Source organism: Malurus melanocephalus, unplaced genomic scaffold (genome assembly GCF_030028575.1).
Source record: "Malurus melanocephalus ecotype Western Australia unplaced genomic scaffold, MMel_1.1 scaffold_25, whole genome shotgun sequence".
In the NCBI taxonomy this organism is placed as follows: domain Eukaryota; kingdom Metazoa; phylum Chordata; class Aves; order Passeriformes; family Maluridae; genus Malurus; species Malurus melanocephalus.
Window position 1 is genome coordinate 207,173 of NW_026623257.1, and position 20,012 is coordinate 227,184.

At 37.9% G+C, this 20,012-nt stretch overlaps 1 protein-coding gene across 1 annotated transcript in view; it reads right to left on the bottom strand.

The window, feature by feature from the left end:
• Positions 1-20,012, bottom strand: part of CTNND2 (catenin delta 2) — a gene marked incomplete at its 3' end in the record, with an annotated part of 536,496 nt that overhangs the window by 202,948 nt on the left and 313,536 nt on the right. The window contains exons 4-5 of the mRNA XM_057390373.1: positions 8,699-8,733; positions 8,061-8,177 (exon numbers count right to left, since the gene is read on the bottom strand). Coding sequence (XP_057246356.1) covers positions 8,061-8,177; positions 8,699-8,733 — 152 coding nt within the window. The remainder of the gene's footprint in view (positions 1-8,060; positions 8,178-8,698; positions 8,734-20,012) is intronic.

The following is a 20,012-nucleotide window of genomic DNA, read 5'->3' on the forward strand; positions in this document are numbered from 1 at the left end:
CTGAAGTAAATGCCAAAGTCTGTCAGGAACGCTGGTGGTGGAAGCCCATACTGTGACTCTGCTCCTAAGTTTGGTGTCCTCCTGCCTGCACAAGGAAAGAGGTCAAAATGGAAAACTTCACTTATGCTCTTAAAGTCACCGCTGACAATTGACCAGGATGTGACAAGTCAGCAACAAAGATGCGCCTGTTTCACCATCCTGATACACAGAAGGGCAGAGATGATGGAGAACTGAATGATGGTGTTTGAGCTACATCTCTTCTGGTGATATTCTTAATGCCTTTGAACTCTGACTGTGACAGAGGATGAAAACAATAAAGTCCAAGCTTCGGATGCTTAGTGCTGATGGAGCATTTCCTGAGGCAGCACTGGCTGTAAACACTGATGCTGAGATGTAAGAGCTGGCTCTTAGCAGCATTAGAGCTGGCTTCATTTCATCAAATCCTAATGTCTTACTGGGGTTTAGCGATGAATCTACAGAAACTCTTCATGGTCAGCTATTTTGTAAAGACATTCATCACCTGCTGAGGATTGTCCCTGGAAGCAGGTTTCAGTGGTTGTGATCAGGCAGTGGCTATTATGATGTTAAATGACATTGTTATTTCACGCTCACAGTTAGGGTGATTAGAGCTAGAAACTGAGGTGGGTAAAGGAAACAACACCTTATCCCCATTTCTCAGAAACCTACATATTTAACAGACTTCAAAGACTGAATTTGACTCACAGTCGAGATGATCACTTTACAACTTTCTCTGTGAGAATATACAATGAACAACTTTGAAACCACCCTTTGAAAAGCGGTGTCCCCCTTTCAGAGATTCACTCCATTACAAATTCAGCAAAGATGACATTGAAACCCCAAAGTTTTGAAGCAAAGATTGGCCAAAGTCTTGTTGCAGAAGAGATTAATGGGGTAAAGTAAGGCATCCAAAATGTCCAACCATAAAAATTTATCCTATATATATATTACAATACTGATAGAAGTTTCTGCAATAAATCAAAATTTCCTCACACTTCATACTCTGAGATTTATCTGGAGCTATGAACTGTTGAGTCAGACACTGCCAGGTTTGTGCAGTTAATGCAGCACACAGAAAGACAGTGCACCTTGTGCTAGGCACTTATGCCACTCCTACCCTAAAGATTTAGATCCTGAAATGGAAGAGGGACACAAACACTTCCTAGGGGTTTTCAGCTTGGAAACATACTCAGAGAGCACATGATTTTATTAATGTGTATGTTTACAAGGAGATCCCACAATAACACCTCCTTTGTGTGCACAAAGAATGACTCAGCTGGATCGCCCTGGCTCTCAGAGCAGATAATGACRTGGAAATAACTTCATCTATCAACAAATAGTGAGGTCCATTGGTGCCAAATTTCATCTCATTGAGCATGTCAGCCATCTGACAGGTGGCAATTTCACAAAGCAAGAGCTATGGGATGGAAAACACATAAACACACATCTTTTTACACATTCATTGTGTAAACAGTGCATTTTTGTTTCAATCTATTTTCAGTATCTACGATAAAAGCAGCTRATAAAAGCTGAAAATCACACAGGTTGAACAAGGAGTGCTTTTTCAAACTGGGACATCTGTTTTCCCACTGGGTAAGGAGGATCTCTCTTATTAGAGAAAATYGCTGTAACAAAACTGAATTAAGAGAATAAAGTAAGTGCTTAGTCTACCTTTTCAGSCGCATAAATACAGGGGTTCTAAGTGAAAACCACATCTAATACAACATCTGTATATAATTTCATGGGGTAAAAATAACCTTTTCTTGTAACATAATGCATTTTTCGGAGGGAAAAAAAAAACCAGCAGATATATGGTACTGCTACCTAATTGTGATGCATTTGGGGCGAATAGTGTAACATGACTAAAAGAGTTAATATACTGTGGGATTGAGACCAGAGTGGTAAGCCATGCTTTTTCTTCCCCAGAAGAGCTTGGACATCCTTAACTGCCTACATTTCTGCCAATATGTAGCCTCTGTGAAGTGCATTATGAAATGGCCTTAGCCAAGAAGATGGCATTATTAAATTATTAAAAACTTATTAAACATTGTATTTGTTCCCTTATCAGTGTGCTGGATTCTGCAATTAATCCTGAGCACCAGGACACAAGGGTCACAGAAAAATAAAAATATATATCCAGAGAATGTGGTGAAAAAAAAATTATATGGAGTGCTGGAAATGTTGTGTGGGAAAAACTGAAATCCTAATAAAAAACACTTGTTTAAAAAAAAAAAAAATTAAACTTAAAATATATCAAGGCAATCGGGAGAAATTATCCAGGAGGTTTCCTGATGTCAACAAGAGCTCTGCTCCTACAGTCTGTGTGATCGATTTAGAGCGCAAAGAAGGAAGATTGCCACGTAAAGTCATTAAGGAAGTGAAAAATAATGAAATTATTCTGTTTCACTTAGAAGCATAAACACCGAAAGCTCCATAAATCTGCCCTGTAATCCTTTTAAGATCAGTTTTATGCTCATTTTGTGGAGGCTGAAGCAAAAGAAAAAGCGTGGAAGATGTAAGAATAGATACCTTAAATTAAAATTAGAGACTTCTGGATTAGCAGACCTTTGAGCCTSTAGTTCAAGTTAGGAAGAAATGGATTTGCTCAATAATCTTAGAAATCTTCTAACCTTCCTTCTGGTAATGCCATGACAGAGGGAAAAAACACTGCCTGTCTCCACTGCTGTAGGCTGCAAGGAGTCAGTGCAGAGTGYCAGGATGCAGAATATTCTGTAAGGATTCAGTGAGTTTCAGCTAATTACCTCAGGAATTCTTTTGATGATAGTGTCACTTTAGKCCTCTAACATGGCACTCTAATGATCCACAGGGGTAGGGGAACAGWGAAATAAATATAAGGGAAAGAAAAACAGAACCGATTTTTCCTCTTGTTCCACTTTTATCTTACACTACCTGTCTGTAAACTGCAAATTTACAAACACCATCAAGAAAAGGTATTTTGGTCTTGACAACTCTTTAGAGGACTCCAGCTTCTCTGTGTCACAGAGGAGGGACATCTGGGGGCCTCAGGCAGTTCATCAGGAACTTGCCCATTTTTCTGCTGGCCAGACTGCAACCTTATCAAACTTTAATAACAAATGTCCTCAGCAACAAATCTTCACTCAGCTGTGTATCTGTATATTTACTATCCTTTTTCCCATGCAACTTTCCACCTCTTCAATTGTTCTCACATATAATGTGAAAAAAAAAGGAAAAACCAAAACCAAAAAAGGAGGTGCACTGACCAGATAGTAAAAATAATGGATCTGAAGAAGTTGTGAGGATTTGACAGTGGTGCTGTGATGGAAAGGGGACGAAAAATGTCTTGCTTGTTTCATCCCACATTTTTCCAGTATTTCTAGTCTGAAATATTAATTTTGATCTCCACAGTGCATACTCAGCCCTCACAAAATCTTATTTTCACATGCYCTTCCTCACTATTTTCATTACTATGAAAATATCTTCCCTGAGCTACATTCACAGTTCAGTACTGCTGCGTCTCCTGAAACATCCCTAATGCTATCTCTGTGCTGAACTGAATTTTGTTCCCCTGCATGTTTTCTCACCCAGTGATTTCAGGTTCTACACTTACTGTGCATTCCCATCCCTCTTCTGTGGCTCATCTCCAGTGTCTCATATGTGATTACACCAGCTCTCACACATCTGGTCCTTCCCTTGACCCTATTTAAGGTGACAGTTACTTATCTTCATTTGTGCAAAAGCAATGTTTTTGAGTTCCCATTAGAAAAAGGTAATGGTGGAAGGAAGAAATATTTTCAGAGAGGAGCAGTCAGGCAAGCTGGGTGTTACAGCAAGGTAGAGCAGGGAGGAGGACGGATTGAGTGCCTGCAGGGTGACCCTGAGGATCCAGGCTGGTCCCAAGGACCCACTGCAGCTAAAGGCTACTGACACCAGCAGCAGCCTCTGTGTGCCCACCCTCAGGGACTGCGGGATGTGTGGAGCTGTTGTTCTGCTGATGACCCCCACGAGTACTCAGGACAGCCTGAACGCCCCTCTGATGCCACAGAACTGTGACATGTTTGATGTAGACTGGAGTGATACAGCCTTGACAGATCTGGAGCTACACAGAGACAACAAGAAATCACTGCAGTACAGGGAACTGAACTGTGGAGATGCAGGTCCAGGTCTCCAGTCAGATGCAGTTTCTTGCATAATTCTGGAAATCTACTGACTTTTTGTTTATTGCTTTTAACTGGAAACACACGGTTTGGGTGAGGCAACTTCCACAGAGTTGGGACAGAAGAAAGAGGTTGGCAACAGAGCAGGAGCTCCCCTTGGTTGCATATAACCTTGTCCCAGGGTCAGCTCAACCACAGGAAGCTTGTAGGAGAGCTTGCAGCAGTTATGAATCTGCCTGACAATAATTACTTTAAAACCAGTGATCACTCTGCTTTCATTTCACCAAATTAACAGGAGTTTTATATACTTCAGGTTTTTTGCGTTTGCTGATTCATACTCAGTGAAGATAATTAGCGGGCATCTCTATTAGCAATACAGAACCCCTCCTGTGTAAGCCCCTTTCATGTGACTCGTCCCATTAGCCTTTTTTTCATGGCTTTTATTTGCTACTAAAGGAACAGCACATGTGAAGTGATGTTTGGGATTTAGAGTATTATAACAGCTGACTGCTACGTGCCGATTTTTTAAAACTAAGTCTGAGAAAATCAGAGTGCATGAAACCAAATTGCAAAGATTCTGAGAAGAGGCACACTAATCCTCTACAAAGGAATGGCTACTGGTAGATTAAGTCATTAGACTTCATGCACACTGTTCAGAAAAGACAGCTGTGGTCACATCACTAGGCAGGCTTTCATATGATGATTTAAAGAATCTGCTTCAACTGCATGGCAGGTGGGAAACACTCTCCTCAGACTCAATCTTGCTACCTAAAACATAGCTTTGCAGTCAAACTGCAGAGAAGTAAATGTAACTAAGATTGTCAAATTAGGAGCTCAAAAGTTAGGAAATGCCAGACTAAGTTTCCTTTTCTGAGTCACGCTCTTCGCCTCCTGCCTTGCCCTATGGGCAGAGCACACAGTGCAACATGGGTCAGTGTTAACTGAATCACCTCAGACCTCCACTGAAAAACGTTCAATTAAAAGAAAAAAAAAAAAAAAAAAAAAAAAAAAAAAAAGCACCCTGGTGGATTATTCTACAGCATTCAATGTTTTCTTCAGATACATCACAAATAATGATTTTGAGAATACCTGTAAAGTGAGACATACATATAGATCTGATTTCCTATTTTGAGATTGAAARTGTCTAAGAAATACAAATGTTGTGTTTGAGAAATTTCAGAATGAGCTTTAAACCTCCTTTTGTATCATGCTTCAAATATTTGAGACTCTGCTCCCAGTGTTCAGTTACAATTGTTTGTTCTCAGCACACTTAACTGGGAACACGTAAAACTAAGTATCAGTAGAAGATAATTTGAATGATGTCACAACTACAACAGGAAAACTTTTAAGACAGAAGGAAGTACATAATAAAATTTTAAATAAATATGATGAGACTTGTTTTCCTTGGGTATTTGTGTTCCACTCATTGCTTACAGAAGTCAGAAGCACTCTCTCCTCTAGTATGCTGTGCAGTTTGAGCCTCAGCTTTGGAGCAAATGAGGTATGGATAGAAAATGTGCAAAAGAGCACATGATAATAATTGTTTTATAATGAAGTCATAAGAAAATCAAATTATGTCATGCACACAGGCTTGACTTTTGTAATTTTGACTTCGAAGGTGTAGCAACATTTTAACTGTCTGATGAGTTTGTAACATTTTATTCTAAATTAAAAAAGACCCCCAAACCAGAAAGAAAATCCACTGTATGACATCCTAATTGTATTTATGAGTGATTAGCAGATCTGCAACTGTTAGCTTTGGCATATAGATCTGATTCTTAATTAAAACCATAAATGGCAAATAGCAGTCTAGTTTTATTACAAGCTGAGCCTGGAGCAGAGAAATAAGGGCAATGTGACAAAAGGCTTCACAAATATTTCCTGACAATGAAGAAGATCAAGCTTGCAGCTCTGCGGGGAAGCCTGCTCCCTTGTGAGCCTATGTTTCTTAGGGACAGCTACTGTCCTGTCCATAATTATATCACTTTTCCTTTTCTTGGCTATCATTCTCCCTGTTGCTCCCTCTCTTTGCACTTAACTCCTGATCCCATGAACAAATCATCCAGCCAAGCAAACTCAGCTTTCAATGTTCTGTATGGACCTCCTGCTTCACAAACCTCACTTCCTCCCCTGAAGATCCTCTACAAATCTCTCTCTATTGCTCCTCTTCTCCATCGCTGTTTTCCATTTGCCTGTGTTCTTTATTCTTCCGTCTATCTGCATTCCTATGTGTTTTAGCTTCTTGTGATACTCCCCAGAAATTTCTTTAATATTAGTTTTCTTCACATACCCAGACATCATTCCATGTACTATCTTCATCTTTCTCTACCATTTTTTTCTTAGTTTCCATCTCTTMAACAAGTTTCTGCCATCTTCCATACCAGTTGGCCCCACTCTGCTCCCAATCTCCTCTACTGCCATCTAACCAGTTTCATTTTGCTATCACAGAATAGCATTTTGAGGGCAATCCTCGCCATGCTAGTCTGTTTTGTTTCTCCTCACCCTCAAATGAAGAAAAAAACAGGGCTTACATTGTTTCACCATGTTTTCCAATTTGTTCAGATAAAGCAACATCTTAACAGGTGCCAATGAAATAGACAGTTTTAAGACTAAGCAACACCACATCAAAAGAGTTAGTGACATTGTTGGCCCCGAAATCTTGTGCACATGAAAAATGAAAAAAATTCTATTGTCCCAGGATTGTCAGCTTGAATTTTACAGCAAACCTTGTTTTAAAATAGTGAAAAATGTTCTGACAAATTAAAATTCTGTATCCAGTGTGCAATGTCTCCCTTTGGTCACCCGATGACCACATTGCAGGTGATGACTTGTCATTGATAAAGATCCTTTGCAGAGGGTGGCTGTCACAACTTCGTCAGCCTTCCCAGATGAAGAGGAGATTATCCCCTTTGATTTCAAGTAAGCTGAATTTGGGCAGTCACCCCAAAAGATGTGACTCAGTCAGAATGTACTGGGCAGCAGGGATCAGCTGAGCAAGAGGGAAGGAGATGTAGAAGAAAACAAACAAAAAGCAAAGCCAGTGACAGGAGTTGCAGTGGGAGGGATGTGAAAGTGGGTGTGTAATTGTGGCAGATGGGGACAGAATATGAGATAGGAACTTGACGAAAAGGAAGGGAAACTAGGGAATTAACCTGCTTTTTCACTTCTAGTACTACATCTGATACCAGACCTGTTAATATGCTGCAAAACTGTCTCAGTGTGACTCATGAGCACAACTGTTCATAGACATCGGCTTTACCAACACACTGAGTGGTGTGTCCCTTGGTCACTTTTACCATTGTCTAGCCTTGATCCACTTCCCCAGTGGCTGGCTCTAGCCAAGAATCCATGCACTCACTGCACAGCTCTGCCAACAGAATGGCTGGYAGGTGACCAGTGAGACAACCTTTGAGAAAAGAATTCACCTTTTTTGCTACAGCTGTTCTGTGTATCATGTTTATAAAGTTCACCCATTTCTGTGTACCCAAATTTTAGTTGTAGGGAGTTACCAGCTCCCTGGCCAAGTGGTTACAATCAGATATCAGACTTCCTCACAGCCAACCAACACATTTCATCACCTCTGGATGGTGAAAAATCACTTGAATGTTTTTATGGTGGTGATGCTACAGTTTCATGACATGATCTTATAGTATAGCATAGCACAGCAACATAGCAATTAGAAAATATTTTCCTTAAAATATATTCCATGTGTTGTTTCTCCTCTAAAAAACTAGCTGTGAGATACTCTCCATTATTACAAGCCCAAAAAATAACTAGCAATTTGCCTGCTCACAACTACATTCCATTCTGTCAACATCAGAAAATAATCAAGAAGACTAAAAGGTACGCATTCAGTTTTAAAGCATAAAATTTTGGGTTCTAGAAAATATATTTCTAGCAACTTACTTTCACTGGCTGAATAGTCCTGTGGATCAAGTATCCCTGATTCCTGCAGTGATCTAATACAGGAGTCCACCAGCTCCAAACCAGTGGTGAGTTCATCTTCTATATCCTTCTGACCATCTGTAATACAATTAACAACATAAAAATGTAAAAGAAGGGCAAAAGGTAAAACCACTTACAAGWCAAAAGCTAAAACTAGTTATATAATTATATATAAGTTTATATATATATAAAACTGGTGACTAAGCACTCACAGCCGATGAAGGAATGGAGGCYACACATTCTCAGGAGAATGGCCATACTGAAAAATGTGCCATCCTCTGAAAGTGAGCCCTTGGATTAATAAAAGCAAAATGAGAATATTTACTTCTAGTCTTAAAAAAAGCCAGACACATTTAACAATGCCCTCTCTCAAAACTCTATGTTAGTTTCAGTGTTCTTTTTGTGAACCGTAACAATTTTAATTGTTAAATTCTACTTTTTTAAGTAGAATTTTCACACATTAGCAAYGAGAAAAAAAACAACAAAAAACCCAACAAAAACTTCCACATACATAAATGTGKTTTCCCCCCCATCTTCTTTAGGTAAAAATGATCATTCTGTGAGAGAATATAATACATAYATGTAGACAAGTACATTACCTTGTGTTTGCCAGTGAAACTGCTCTTCTGTTGAACTGGAAAGAGAAAGAAAAAAGTGATCATTTTAAATTAAATTGTTCAGTAGTGCATCATGAATATTCAGATATAAGTCTGTTCTGAAGGAACTGATTAACTAGAAGAACAGACTTAAGAATAAATAACAAAGCTAGAATACGCAATTTTATGTATTTTCTAATTAATGACTTGTCCAGCATTCACTCAGCTGGAGGGAAGAATCTTTATTTCTTTATCAAGTAATTTGAATCACACATGTAGWAATTGCCCTCATGGTCTTGATATACAAACACTATTTCAAAGCAAGAACATTGGCATTCTTCAACTTTTCTAGATCCTTCCATTTGCCTGATTCTCCATTTTTATAGAGAAAATTATAAATTGCTTTTTCAAATGAAGAGTTACATGTGATTTCTAAAAGAAATTGTGATTCCTGGTTCTACAGATCATTTTGTGCATTTTTATATTATTCAAATGTGCAGCTAAGTTAATTCAATTGGCCTACACAAAAGAATAAATTTAGACTGTTTGTGCTTCTATGTACAAGCACTTAAGCAACAGAAGGTCTTAATTTTAAAATAATGAGTATGCACACTGGAGGATGGGTTAGGTAGGGTTTTTTTTTCAATAAAATGAACAATATATTCAAATGAATGATAAAATGAATTGTATATTCATTTAGGCAATGACTGCACTTTCCTCCAAGGCATGTTCTGTTTATGCTTCAATATAGGTCTTTCCCACATGACAAGAATACAAAAAGGATTGAAGCTACTCGGTACTAACCATTCTTTTGATAACAATGAACTGATTATCACACTCATGATTAAAAGATTTTTCTGTACATTTTTATAAGATAAGRGGAGAACAATGTTATCTGTTGCATCCATCAGTTAAAAAACAAAGACTGAAATTATTTTAACTTTTCAAATGATTACATTTATTTCTTTCAGATTTTGAGAATAAATGCTTTTTTGGATGAGCAAATGGATGCAAATCTCTAATTGTTTTCCCTTTTCCCTATAGATGTTGATCACTTATCAATACGYCAATATACCTCCTACTATCTCTTTTCTGAGCAGTAATAATGTAAATGAAATTACTGCTTCTTTTGGAGTTCTATTTTTACAGTAAAGACTTGTGTCAATTATTTACCAGATTTGATAGTGCTAAAAAAAAAAAAAAAAAAAAAAAAAAAAAAAAAAAAAAAAAAAAAAGAAGCTAATTTACATAAAAATAGCTCTAAAAGGACTTTTAATTTCTACCTGGCATCATAAATGTTAATCTGACAAGTTCAAACCAATACATCTTCATCATATCTACAGTCTGTGATTTATATTGATTCACTGTAGTGAGGTCTTATAGATTAAGAAGCCAGTCCTTTGATGAGATAGTGAACTAAAATGCTTGCATTCAAGTTCACTGAAATTAACAATATCGAAGATAAACAGTGCCAAAGTCCTCAGACAAAMAATAACTGCAAAGTGCTGAACTGGAAGAAAATACTTTAATTTAAATTACCTTTTGAAAGGGAGCCCTAGTGGTGACTAGGGACAATGGTTCTTTTTGAAATTACACTTTTTCCCATTTTAAAATCCTTTTGTCTGATTTTCAGATTTACTAAATAATTGCAGCTTCATCTGRCACACTGGGACTTGAGAGCAATCTWCCCTTCWGTAATTAGTACAATCCATAATAAGTAATATATTACTTTCCACTCTAGAGTCCCTCTTTCAATATCCAGATTTCTATGTGATAGATATTACCTCATCTGCCAAAAAAAAAAAGTAATATCTCAGCTGGCATTCTTGCTGGCACAAAGAATTAATAGATGTTGCTGGCAAGAGTACGATGATGTAAAAGCCTACGCCACCTCATCCAAATAAGTTAGAAAAGAAAATCAAATTTCTGCATAAAGAGTGAATTATCATTTCCAGGAATTCTAACTCAGCCCTTTTTAAGTAGCAAACTTGTACAAAATGTAACAAAATTCATTATGTTCAATTAATCACTTGTGGTTGATTTGTAGAAATCCCCAGTATCACTTGTCTGACTTCCACAGAAGCACTGCACTGTATTCAAATTAATCTTAGGATGCCAACAAATTCCAACTACATTTTGGCTTTTCCARTTTTAGTCATGCTTCTCCTCACCACTGCTTTAATGGTCTTTCAATAAATAATGTAGCTCTCAGAGTCCAGACAGCAGAGCCACCATCAGAATTTTTATCCTAATACTCMCTTCTTATTCAAYAAGCRGAATTTGAACCAGGGCSCSCAGGGCAGGRGTGGACTCACCATCCCTGGAGTATTTAAAAGATGTGTAGATGTGACACCTGGGACATGGTTTAGTGGTGAACTTGGCAGTGCTGGGTGAAGGTTGGACTCRATGGTCAATAAAAGTCTTTTCCAACCTAAAARATTCTATGATTCTCTATTAAAAYTGTATTTGCCCCTACAGRGATATCAATATATWCTGGTATGAAAAGAGKGCTGTTTTCCTTAGTTGAATTCATGTTCTTTAACTTTTTAACAATCCCGTATAGCTAGATATTGAAGCTGCCATTTCTTGGTTACAAACCAATGCCAGAGCTTTGAATCCAAACTTTCAAAAGGGTTTCCCTAGRAAACTTTATTAGAATTTGCCATAGTTTTAATTTAGATACACTTTATTTTTCCTTTTGGCCTGAAAAACATTCCTGACTGAAGCAACCTGACGTGTTTGTGCAGGGAGCCTTTAGGCTGTCACATGACTGTGCCAAATCTGCCTGAGTGAATAAAAGGGCACAGTCTTTTGTCCTTTTCTTTTAGGTGTTTCCCAGCTTCACAATAGATCAGTACAACTGACAGTTTAGTTACATCAAATACATAAAAAGACAAAAAATAATGGTTAAGAGAAGTATTGTCCCTAAAAAATTTTCCAGCATGTTCAGCAAAACGTATTTTTGCTTCACATTTTTTTCTAAAGAAAAATGCATTAGCAACCATTTTTTCTGCATCTTTCTAGGCTTTATTATGTAAGTTTGCAAATGCTAGGACCTTTGACTGAGGAAGATGAGCAATAAAATTCTTTATCAAGTTATTCTGAACTGTAGTAACCTGAGCCCACCTCAAGAGTTTGAGGAAGAGATTTTAACCAGAACTACATCAGTATAGCATTAGATAATAGTAGCATAAAATATGAATGAGCTGAGAACTCCAGCAGGTAGAATTAATACCTCCCTCAATCCAAACTCAAAAAAGAATAAATAAATCGTGGTTATTTTTCTTACTTTTGGTAGCCATTGCATCCTGTAGCTAACTCAAGTGTTCTAGGTATAAGTAGGAGTGTTCTACTTAATTCTACTTGAGCAACACGAAGAATCCCCCACCACCATTCAACTACGCAAAACTTGATTCCTCTACACTTATACTGTCTTTGGAAAATACATTGGATTAAAGGAAAATCCTAAGGAAGATGAATAACTTAAGAATGAAAAGATAATGCTAAAAACCAAACAAATGAACAAAATACTTGACAAACAAAAGAAGAATATTGTTATATGTTTAGTTCTTAATATTAACGTGTAAGTTAATGAACCTATCTTCTGTAAGGATGTACTACACTGTGCCTAAAGCTTTACCTTTAATAACCACCTAGGCAAAGGAAATATTCCAGTAAAAGTTGTTTTACATTCCTGGGCAAGACAGAGCAAAGTAAATATCCACAGAGAGGTCATGTTGATTCCAGATGAACTCACACGTTCCCACTTCCACAGGCGTGCCATCAAAGCACCCAAGGAGCGAGAACCCTCTGTGTGTGACCTTGCAGGGGGAGGGTGAAAGGCAAATGAGCACAGCACGCTGCAGGGAGCTCTCATTTTGGGAAGCATCACTGGGCAGCTCTACCTGCCTCTGCACAGCGAGGAAACAGCAGAAGCACAAAGCACCACAAAAATGAAGATTTTCTACAGACAGCTGAAGATGTCTGGCTATTACCAGCAGCTCATTCCATCAAGTTTTTCCCTTTATAGGCACAAACAGAAAAATCCCAGCCTGACCAATAGTATATCTATAAACAAGCAACAAACCAGGCTTTAGGGAGCCTTTATTTTTTCCTCTCCCTCCAGTAAAGTTAAACAAGAAGTGCCCCTTCATGACTGACTTGATATGAATCCACCACAGTAAGATGGACTGTGTGGAGACAGCCAGCACCTGCATAACAAGGTGAGTTACAGAACACCATCAAACATCTCCCAACAATTCACAGGAGTCAAAAGCAGTTTTGGTGGTACAAAAGTAAATGCTCCAAATGACACCAAAATAATGCTTTCCTGGACAACATTCACCAGCCATATTTCTATAAAAGTAACCAAAGTCCTCATGGGAGGTAACCCAGAGGTGGGGAATGCTGTTCAGTACTTTGGCAGAAGAAAAGCTGCTGGAGACATGTTCAGACTGTGTTGCCACAGGCCCTGTACAAACACCCAAGGACTCACTTCCAAAGCAGGTGCTGGGGASCAGCAAGGGMACCYTGGACTCAGCTGAACTCCTAGAAGRTGRATGCGTGTCTGTGGCACTGGTAGTGGGCACAATGGTATGCAAAGGTAAGTTACATCAGACCTCCAGCCCAAAAAACATATTTAAGACACTGCCTGGACACAGCAGTTCTTGCAGTATCACTTGGCTTTAGTTTCAGACATTACATGGCCTGATGCGAGACCTGGCCCACAGGAGGAATGCCTTGATGGSTTCAGAGCCCTTCAGTGCCAGAAGAAGCTCCACTGCACTGGACACACTTCTCCAGTAATAATATTTATTATGCAGCCTGCAAAAATTCATTGTTTTTATCCCATACACCAAAATACATCAGTGCACGTGCACAGCAGGCCATAACATTTGTTTATTCATCGCCTTACAGCCCCCCAGAACACCAAAGAAACTCACTTCTTGCTGGGAAGGGAGGTAGGTTTTCTTTCATTCACTGTTTCTGGCACACTCTTTGGTTCATCGCTGAGCCTGCACACAGGCTGCCAGGGCAAATTCACACTTTTGTATTTCCTTAATTATCCAAGAAATGTTTGTGTGCCTCTCCTTTGTGTGAAGTCATTCAGTTTACAGTTGTCACTCATTTTTTGAGGAAGTGCTATAGCTATCTGCTACACCAAAATATTTTTATTGCTTTCGAAAACAATTCATGAAATTATATCTAAAACAATTCATGAAATTATATATAACACTACTGAAGGAAAACTATGAAAGGATTTTACATGAACTTGTATCAGCACATGATCTTTTCAATTATTTCTACAATGGAGCTACACACACATTGCTGTATATRATTACAGGCAGATACTGTCTCACTCATTTTTAAATTGCTTTTCTGGTTGTGGAAGRTGGAAGAAAAAAGATCCAGAAACATTTTGCAAAAAGCAAGGAGACTGAAAAACTAATATTCTATCTAAAGCAAAGGAGAACCAGATTTTAAATCAGCAGTACATTACAGGCTATCTGCAAAATAGTAAACAACTTTTAGTATCAACTATCTGGCAGAGAAAAAATGAAACAACCTAAGAATAAATTTTACATTAAATAATCCTTTGAAAAAGTACCAACCCTTCACTAAATTACCATAGAAAACAATAAAGAATCTTCAAGAGCAACTTTTGGGTTTTGCGRCCAATTTAAAATTACATCAAAATCTCTGACATTGGTAGTCACTCCTTCCCTTCTATAAATGTGACACTGTAGGCTCTCTCAAACATTTACCAGCACTCTATTAGTCAGCTGTGCTATCAACTTGGCTACCCTATCAAGAAGTCCTTTTTTTGATGTGCCAACAAACCTCATCCAATCCCCCACAATGATCCTGGAAAATGTAAAAAAATATTCAACAAACCAAAATAAATAAACAATACCCCCACAAACCCACACTTATTTTGCTGATGGCTGCTCTTTTGTACTTTAGAAATTTCAAACAAACTTTTAAAATTATGATAAAGTTCTTAGCTGTAGATGCCAGAAAACCATTCAGGTGGTTAATTCCCACCTTTCTTACAACAGCCTCACTTCAAATTCCTGAGGGGAAAGAGAAGTAATTTTTTTCCCAGAAAAATTATTGTTATTCCCTAGGTTTTATAAAATCAATAGCAAAACTTTGTGGCTCTGCTATGAAAGTTTTGTACTTCTTTCCAGTGATGCAGGGAAATATCTGAAGCCAAATTTCCAAATAGGTCACAAAAATCAATGCCTTCCTCTGCAATTAATACTTGCACACATGATTTTCCTTTAAAAACAAGTTTTAAACTGCTCCAGTCCTATTTATACTCAATTCCCTTATGCTGATTGTGCTTAATAAAACTGTTCTGTTTCTTCTTATTTAAATGTAGTTTAAAAGTTCAGGTGCTKCATCACTAAGAACACTATTGCAGTACAGAGGAGGCATGGAAAGGCACCAGCAGTCCTGCACTCCACATCGTGCACTGCTTAAGGGTTTGCAAAGCAGCCACCAAAGGCTGTGATTTAATGGACAAAGCATAATACACTCTGTTCTTGATCATCACTCCTGAAATAGTTAAKAGTATCAATTATAGTAAACTGTGTTTTGTTACTGAATTAATTTCCTACAGACCAAACCCCCAAAACTACTTTAATTCAGTTTTGAATGAACTGGGTCGCCTAGGGACAGAACACTTGCTACTTCRCTTGCAACCAGCCAGTTTCCTTTAGCTTCAGCTCTGCAGACGTAASTGGTGTGACAATGAACATAGGGAATTCTTTCAGAGTGGAAGACTTAGAAGMTTTCCTTTACCAAGGATAAGAATTTGGAGCGTAATACATGCTTTGTGTTTTTATTTAACTTTAAACTTGGACACAATAATAACATTAGGGAAACAAGTGTGGTGACTACCCTGTTCTCACTCTTCCCCCGATGTCCATTCATGCCCTTATACATCCCAGAGAGGACATCGGGCTGGATAGATGCCAGTCCAGAATCAATACAACCACTCTTATTCTTATTTAGAGAAGCTAAAATAAAACCAAAATACTTGATTATGTAATTTCACATTATTAATTAAGAAAAAGGATGATGGTTCACAAAAAGCAGGAATTAGCACTGAGCTGGATTTCTGCTAATACTGTTAGTTCTTCTGGTTTGCTTCAAATATATTTTTATTTGAGAAAGGAGCTCATTTCCCAAGCTGAACATACCTCATACTCATCCACAAGAGCACATTCAGAAGATAACAGAATTAGAATATTGCGATTGCAAAGGAACCTACAATGCCCATTGAGTCCAAATACCCAACCACTCCAGTGCTGAATGAAGGCTACAGCAGCTTTTTAAGGGCATTGCCCAAATGCCTCTTAAACATTTACAGGTTTGGGGCCTCCACCACCTCTCTAGGAGGCTGGTCCAGTGTTTGATCAGAAAATGCTCCTTCATGTGCAGTCTGAACCTCCCCTGACAGCTTTGAACCGTTCCCAGGTGTCCCATCCCTGGATCCCAGGGAGAAGAGCTCAGCCTTCTCTCTCTCCTTCACCTTCTGAGGAAGTTGCAGAGCAATGTGCTTGCCGCTCAGCCTTTTTAAATTTCAAATTTGGCCACTTCTATGCAGCAGAGCAGTTCAGATAGAAGTATACTATGATATTCCTTTAGTACCAGTGGTAGTATTTGGATCTGAYCCAAACCAAACAAGCATCTAAAATAGAATCAGAAATGGCAAATTAGAGAAATCAATATTGGAGAGGTAGAATCATCTCTGGCCTAAGGCAACGGAGCAGTCTGTTGCTAAAATCAGTCTGTTAAATCTGCTAAAAGCAGTCTGTTGCTAAAATGTGCCTAAATCACACCACAGCCTATCAATAGCCATGAAACTGTGTTCTTCAAGCAAGCCTTATTGACAAGATTGCACAGAAAGTATGATAATAGTTGTCATGCCTTAAAGAAAAGAGTACAATACCCTAMAAGATAATATGAGGTCTAGTTTCTTTATTCCCTTCTCCCTCTTACTCCAGTTGTTCAGCTATTAAAGCACTGGTGCACAATGTGATGGAACTAGATGGAATATCTTATGAGAAATCAAAGCAGTAACTAAGTTGAATGTAACCATGGGGCTATTCCCTGTCTTTCCTATTGAAACCTCTATCCTGTATAGGAARCAATACCTTATTTTAGTTATAAAACTCCAGCATAAAAGACATCACCACAGCTACGTTTTCTTCACACTAAGTTTTGAAAATGCCTTCAGGGAAAGTGTGCAGACAGTAACACTGAGGAAAGGTATTTTCCCAGTGGAGCAGAAAAAGGTAACTGAAGACGGAGGACTGAGAGTGAATTTCTTGTAAGGTACCTTAAACAACTGTGTTTTGATGTTGGGTAAGAAACATTCATTGAGTATGGGATCAATTCTTTTCTAAGGCACACAGTTCCCTAAGCATTGTATGAGCACTGTGGTTTGGGTGCTAACTCATACCATGAATGCGTGGAGAAAGTCACCCAAAAATAAGAATTACAACACATTTTTTCAGTATCCTTTTGGTTCTGGTCTTTGGTGACGTCAGATTAATTTGCAAATAAATATGGTGCAGTATAAATGAAATTCCTTTAAGGAAACCAACTTGTGTACATGAAAATACTGCAATATTTTTTTCTGTTAGGATAACTAACTCCTAGAACAGGTAAAAAAAAAAAAAAAAAAAGCACCCAGCATTAGTAACATGCAGGTCCTCATCTTCTCAATACCAATAAACTGCAAAAGGATATCCCTCCTGCAGAGGAGTTTATCCTCAACATGAAGATCAAGCCAAGAGTCTCATGCTAACCATTGTTTTAGGTAAGTCATGTAAAGTATGATCACACTTCTGTATGACTATTTCAGCTACAATGTCTGTCCTGTGCTGTCCTTGGAAACTAACAGAAAGGGAGTTTCTCTATGTTTTGAGGGGATGATTYATTTTAAATTCAGCACTTCCTCAGGGAAATAATGCAGACAGAAGGCAGACGGCCTCTACCTTGAAGAAAGTGTATTCCATGCAGGAAATTCCCAATATGCACACACAAAGCCTGTCACTGTGTGAAATCACACATCACAGCATTTCCTAGTTCTTCTCCCCTACAGCCTCTTCACATTAGCTTCACTCAGCTGCTTCCAAGAAACCTCTCTTCACAGGGCTCTTCAACTTCACYTCTTTACATGTAAACAATTCTTTCCTTTTCTCTCCAGTGCTTCTCCCCGCTACAGAAGAAAATAGACAGCTAGGATGTTTCTTTTTGCTTAGCTACTTCCTTTTCCTGCAGTTTATGCCYGTTGGAGCCAGAAGTAAATTCCCTGTGCCTCCACAGTGATGGAAAGCTCTCTGTAACTAAATAGTTTTAATGTCAATACATTGTCTGAATTTGGCACTGAAGACACTACATGGTAGTCATCTGTACCTTATAGGTTGTCTTTCATTTCTCTATTCTCCACCAGATGTATGAACATGAAACACTCCCATGAAACAGGAGCAGGATCTTCAGGAAGCAGAAGAGATTTTRTTGATCCTTCTAATGGGAGAACTTGGCAACATTTAATCCAGTCCCCACTTGAAGCTGGGCTTACTTCAAAGTACTGTCCTGGACATAATGTGGCAAGGCAYGTGGGAGGCTCTGCCAGTATTCTGCTCCTCAGAATTTGTTCAGTTAACTCTTTTTCTAATAGAGGGAAAAAAAAAAAAGAAAAAACAACCTGACAAAAAATTAATCTACAAGAGTTTGGTGAATTTAGATGAAAGAATTGAAGTCTGAGAAGGGAGCACAACTGGCTTTTATAATTTTGCAAGGCTGAAGAACAGGAGAAAAAGAAATAGAGGAAGCACAAGTCGGACAAGGACAAACRTATTCAATCTGGTCACTGAAATTTTTTGCTGGAACTCAAAAAAAGGTATGAAAACATCCCAGAAGCAGCCAATCCCATGCAATTTGAGTTGARTCAAAACTATACTTGCTCTTCTCTYAGAAGATTGTTTACTATAAAGAGCTGATGTTAGTTCCAGCTTCAAGGAACTRGAGCACAGCCCAGGATGGTGCCTCCAGTTCTGTATTTAAAATAACCTTTATCATTGATGCTGGCAACTTGATGATTGCTACAGAGTAGTATCCACACTACTGCATGAAATAATAACTGGTATCACCAGAAACACTAGGCTACACAGAAACACAAGTTTTCTAGAAGCAGGCAGTACCAAGAATCAGGCCTGTAAGAACTGATGAGTGTTAAATTTACATTTCAGTGGATGAACATAAAGGCAACAAAAATTGCTTTCTAACCTAAAATATTAGATGAATGTAAAGGTAATTGGGTCTGTTAGGTGGGTGATAAGCAGCTGGATCAAGCCATGAAACATTGYTATTGATTTATGATTTTAACTATAGGAGTGAAAGTTCTTATTTGTAAACTGTCTGTTTGTATACAGAGTTGATAAATTATCCAAGTAACTAAAGTGGCACATGGTAATAACAGCTATTTAGCTATATGGATAACCTTTAATCACACATTTATTACTGAAAATGACTAAAATTATATTAATAYAAGCTGACAAAAAGTAAATATAACCTTTAGACAGATTTGGAGCTTTGCTGTAAGCACAGTCTTTTTACTCTGGCTTTTTCCACCACTAAGGTGCAGAGGGGAAAATGAGAATCAGTTCCCTATGAACATAATATTTCTTCCATTATTCATTGGCTACCAGAAGAAATACAACACAGGMGAYATTACACAAGTAAAACCAGGTTCAYAGGTCAGACATTTAGTAAAGRCAGATGTAAGAAATACAATGTACTTAAAGAAATTATATATGGCATTAAAGAGAGTATTCCTAAAGAGTAAAAAGGATATCTTTGTAGAATTTTGAAGAAAATATCTTTCAGGTAGCATACTAGTAATACTGAAAGCAATATTTTCAATCATCTTTATTCTTAGAGTAATATTTCAGTATAAAATGTTGTGAAAGTTACTTGACAACTAAATAAATCCTTTGAAATTTTGTTTTGTYAACAAAAAGATGAAGTCATCTTTTTATTTAAATATTCTCTACATCCAGAACATGAGGTCTCACAAGATAGTTAAATATTYAATCTTTTCATCTCATATATAATCTACACATTTCAATAGTGAGTTAAAACTTTGCAACAGAACTTTGTGTTCTGGTCCAGTTCCAAAGGTCTGTCAACCAGGTAAACCATGAAGGGCTGTATGAGCGGGCAGATTTAGACTGAAACTCTGATCAAATCCAAAAACAAATGCTCAGTCAGCTTTGGAAGTTCTCTATGCAGCTTCTTT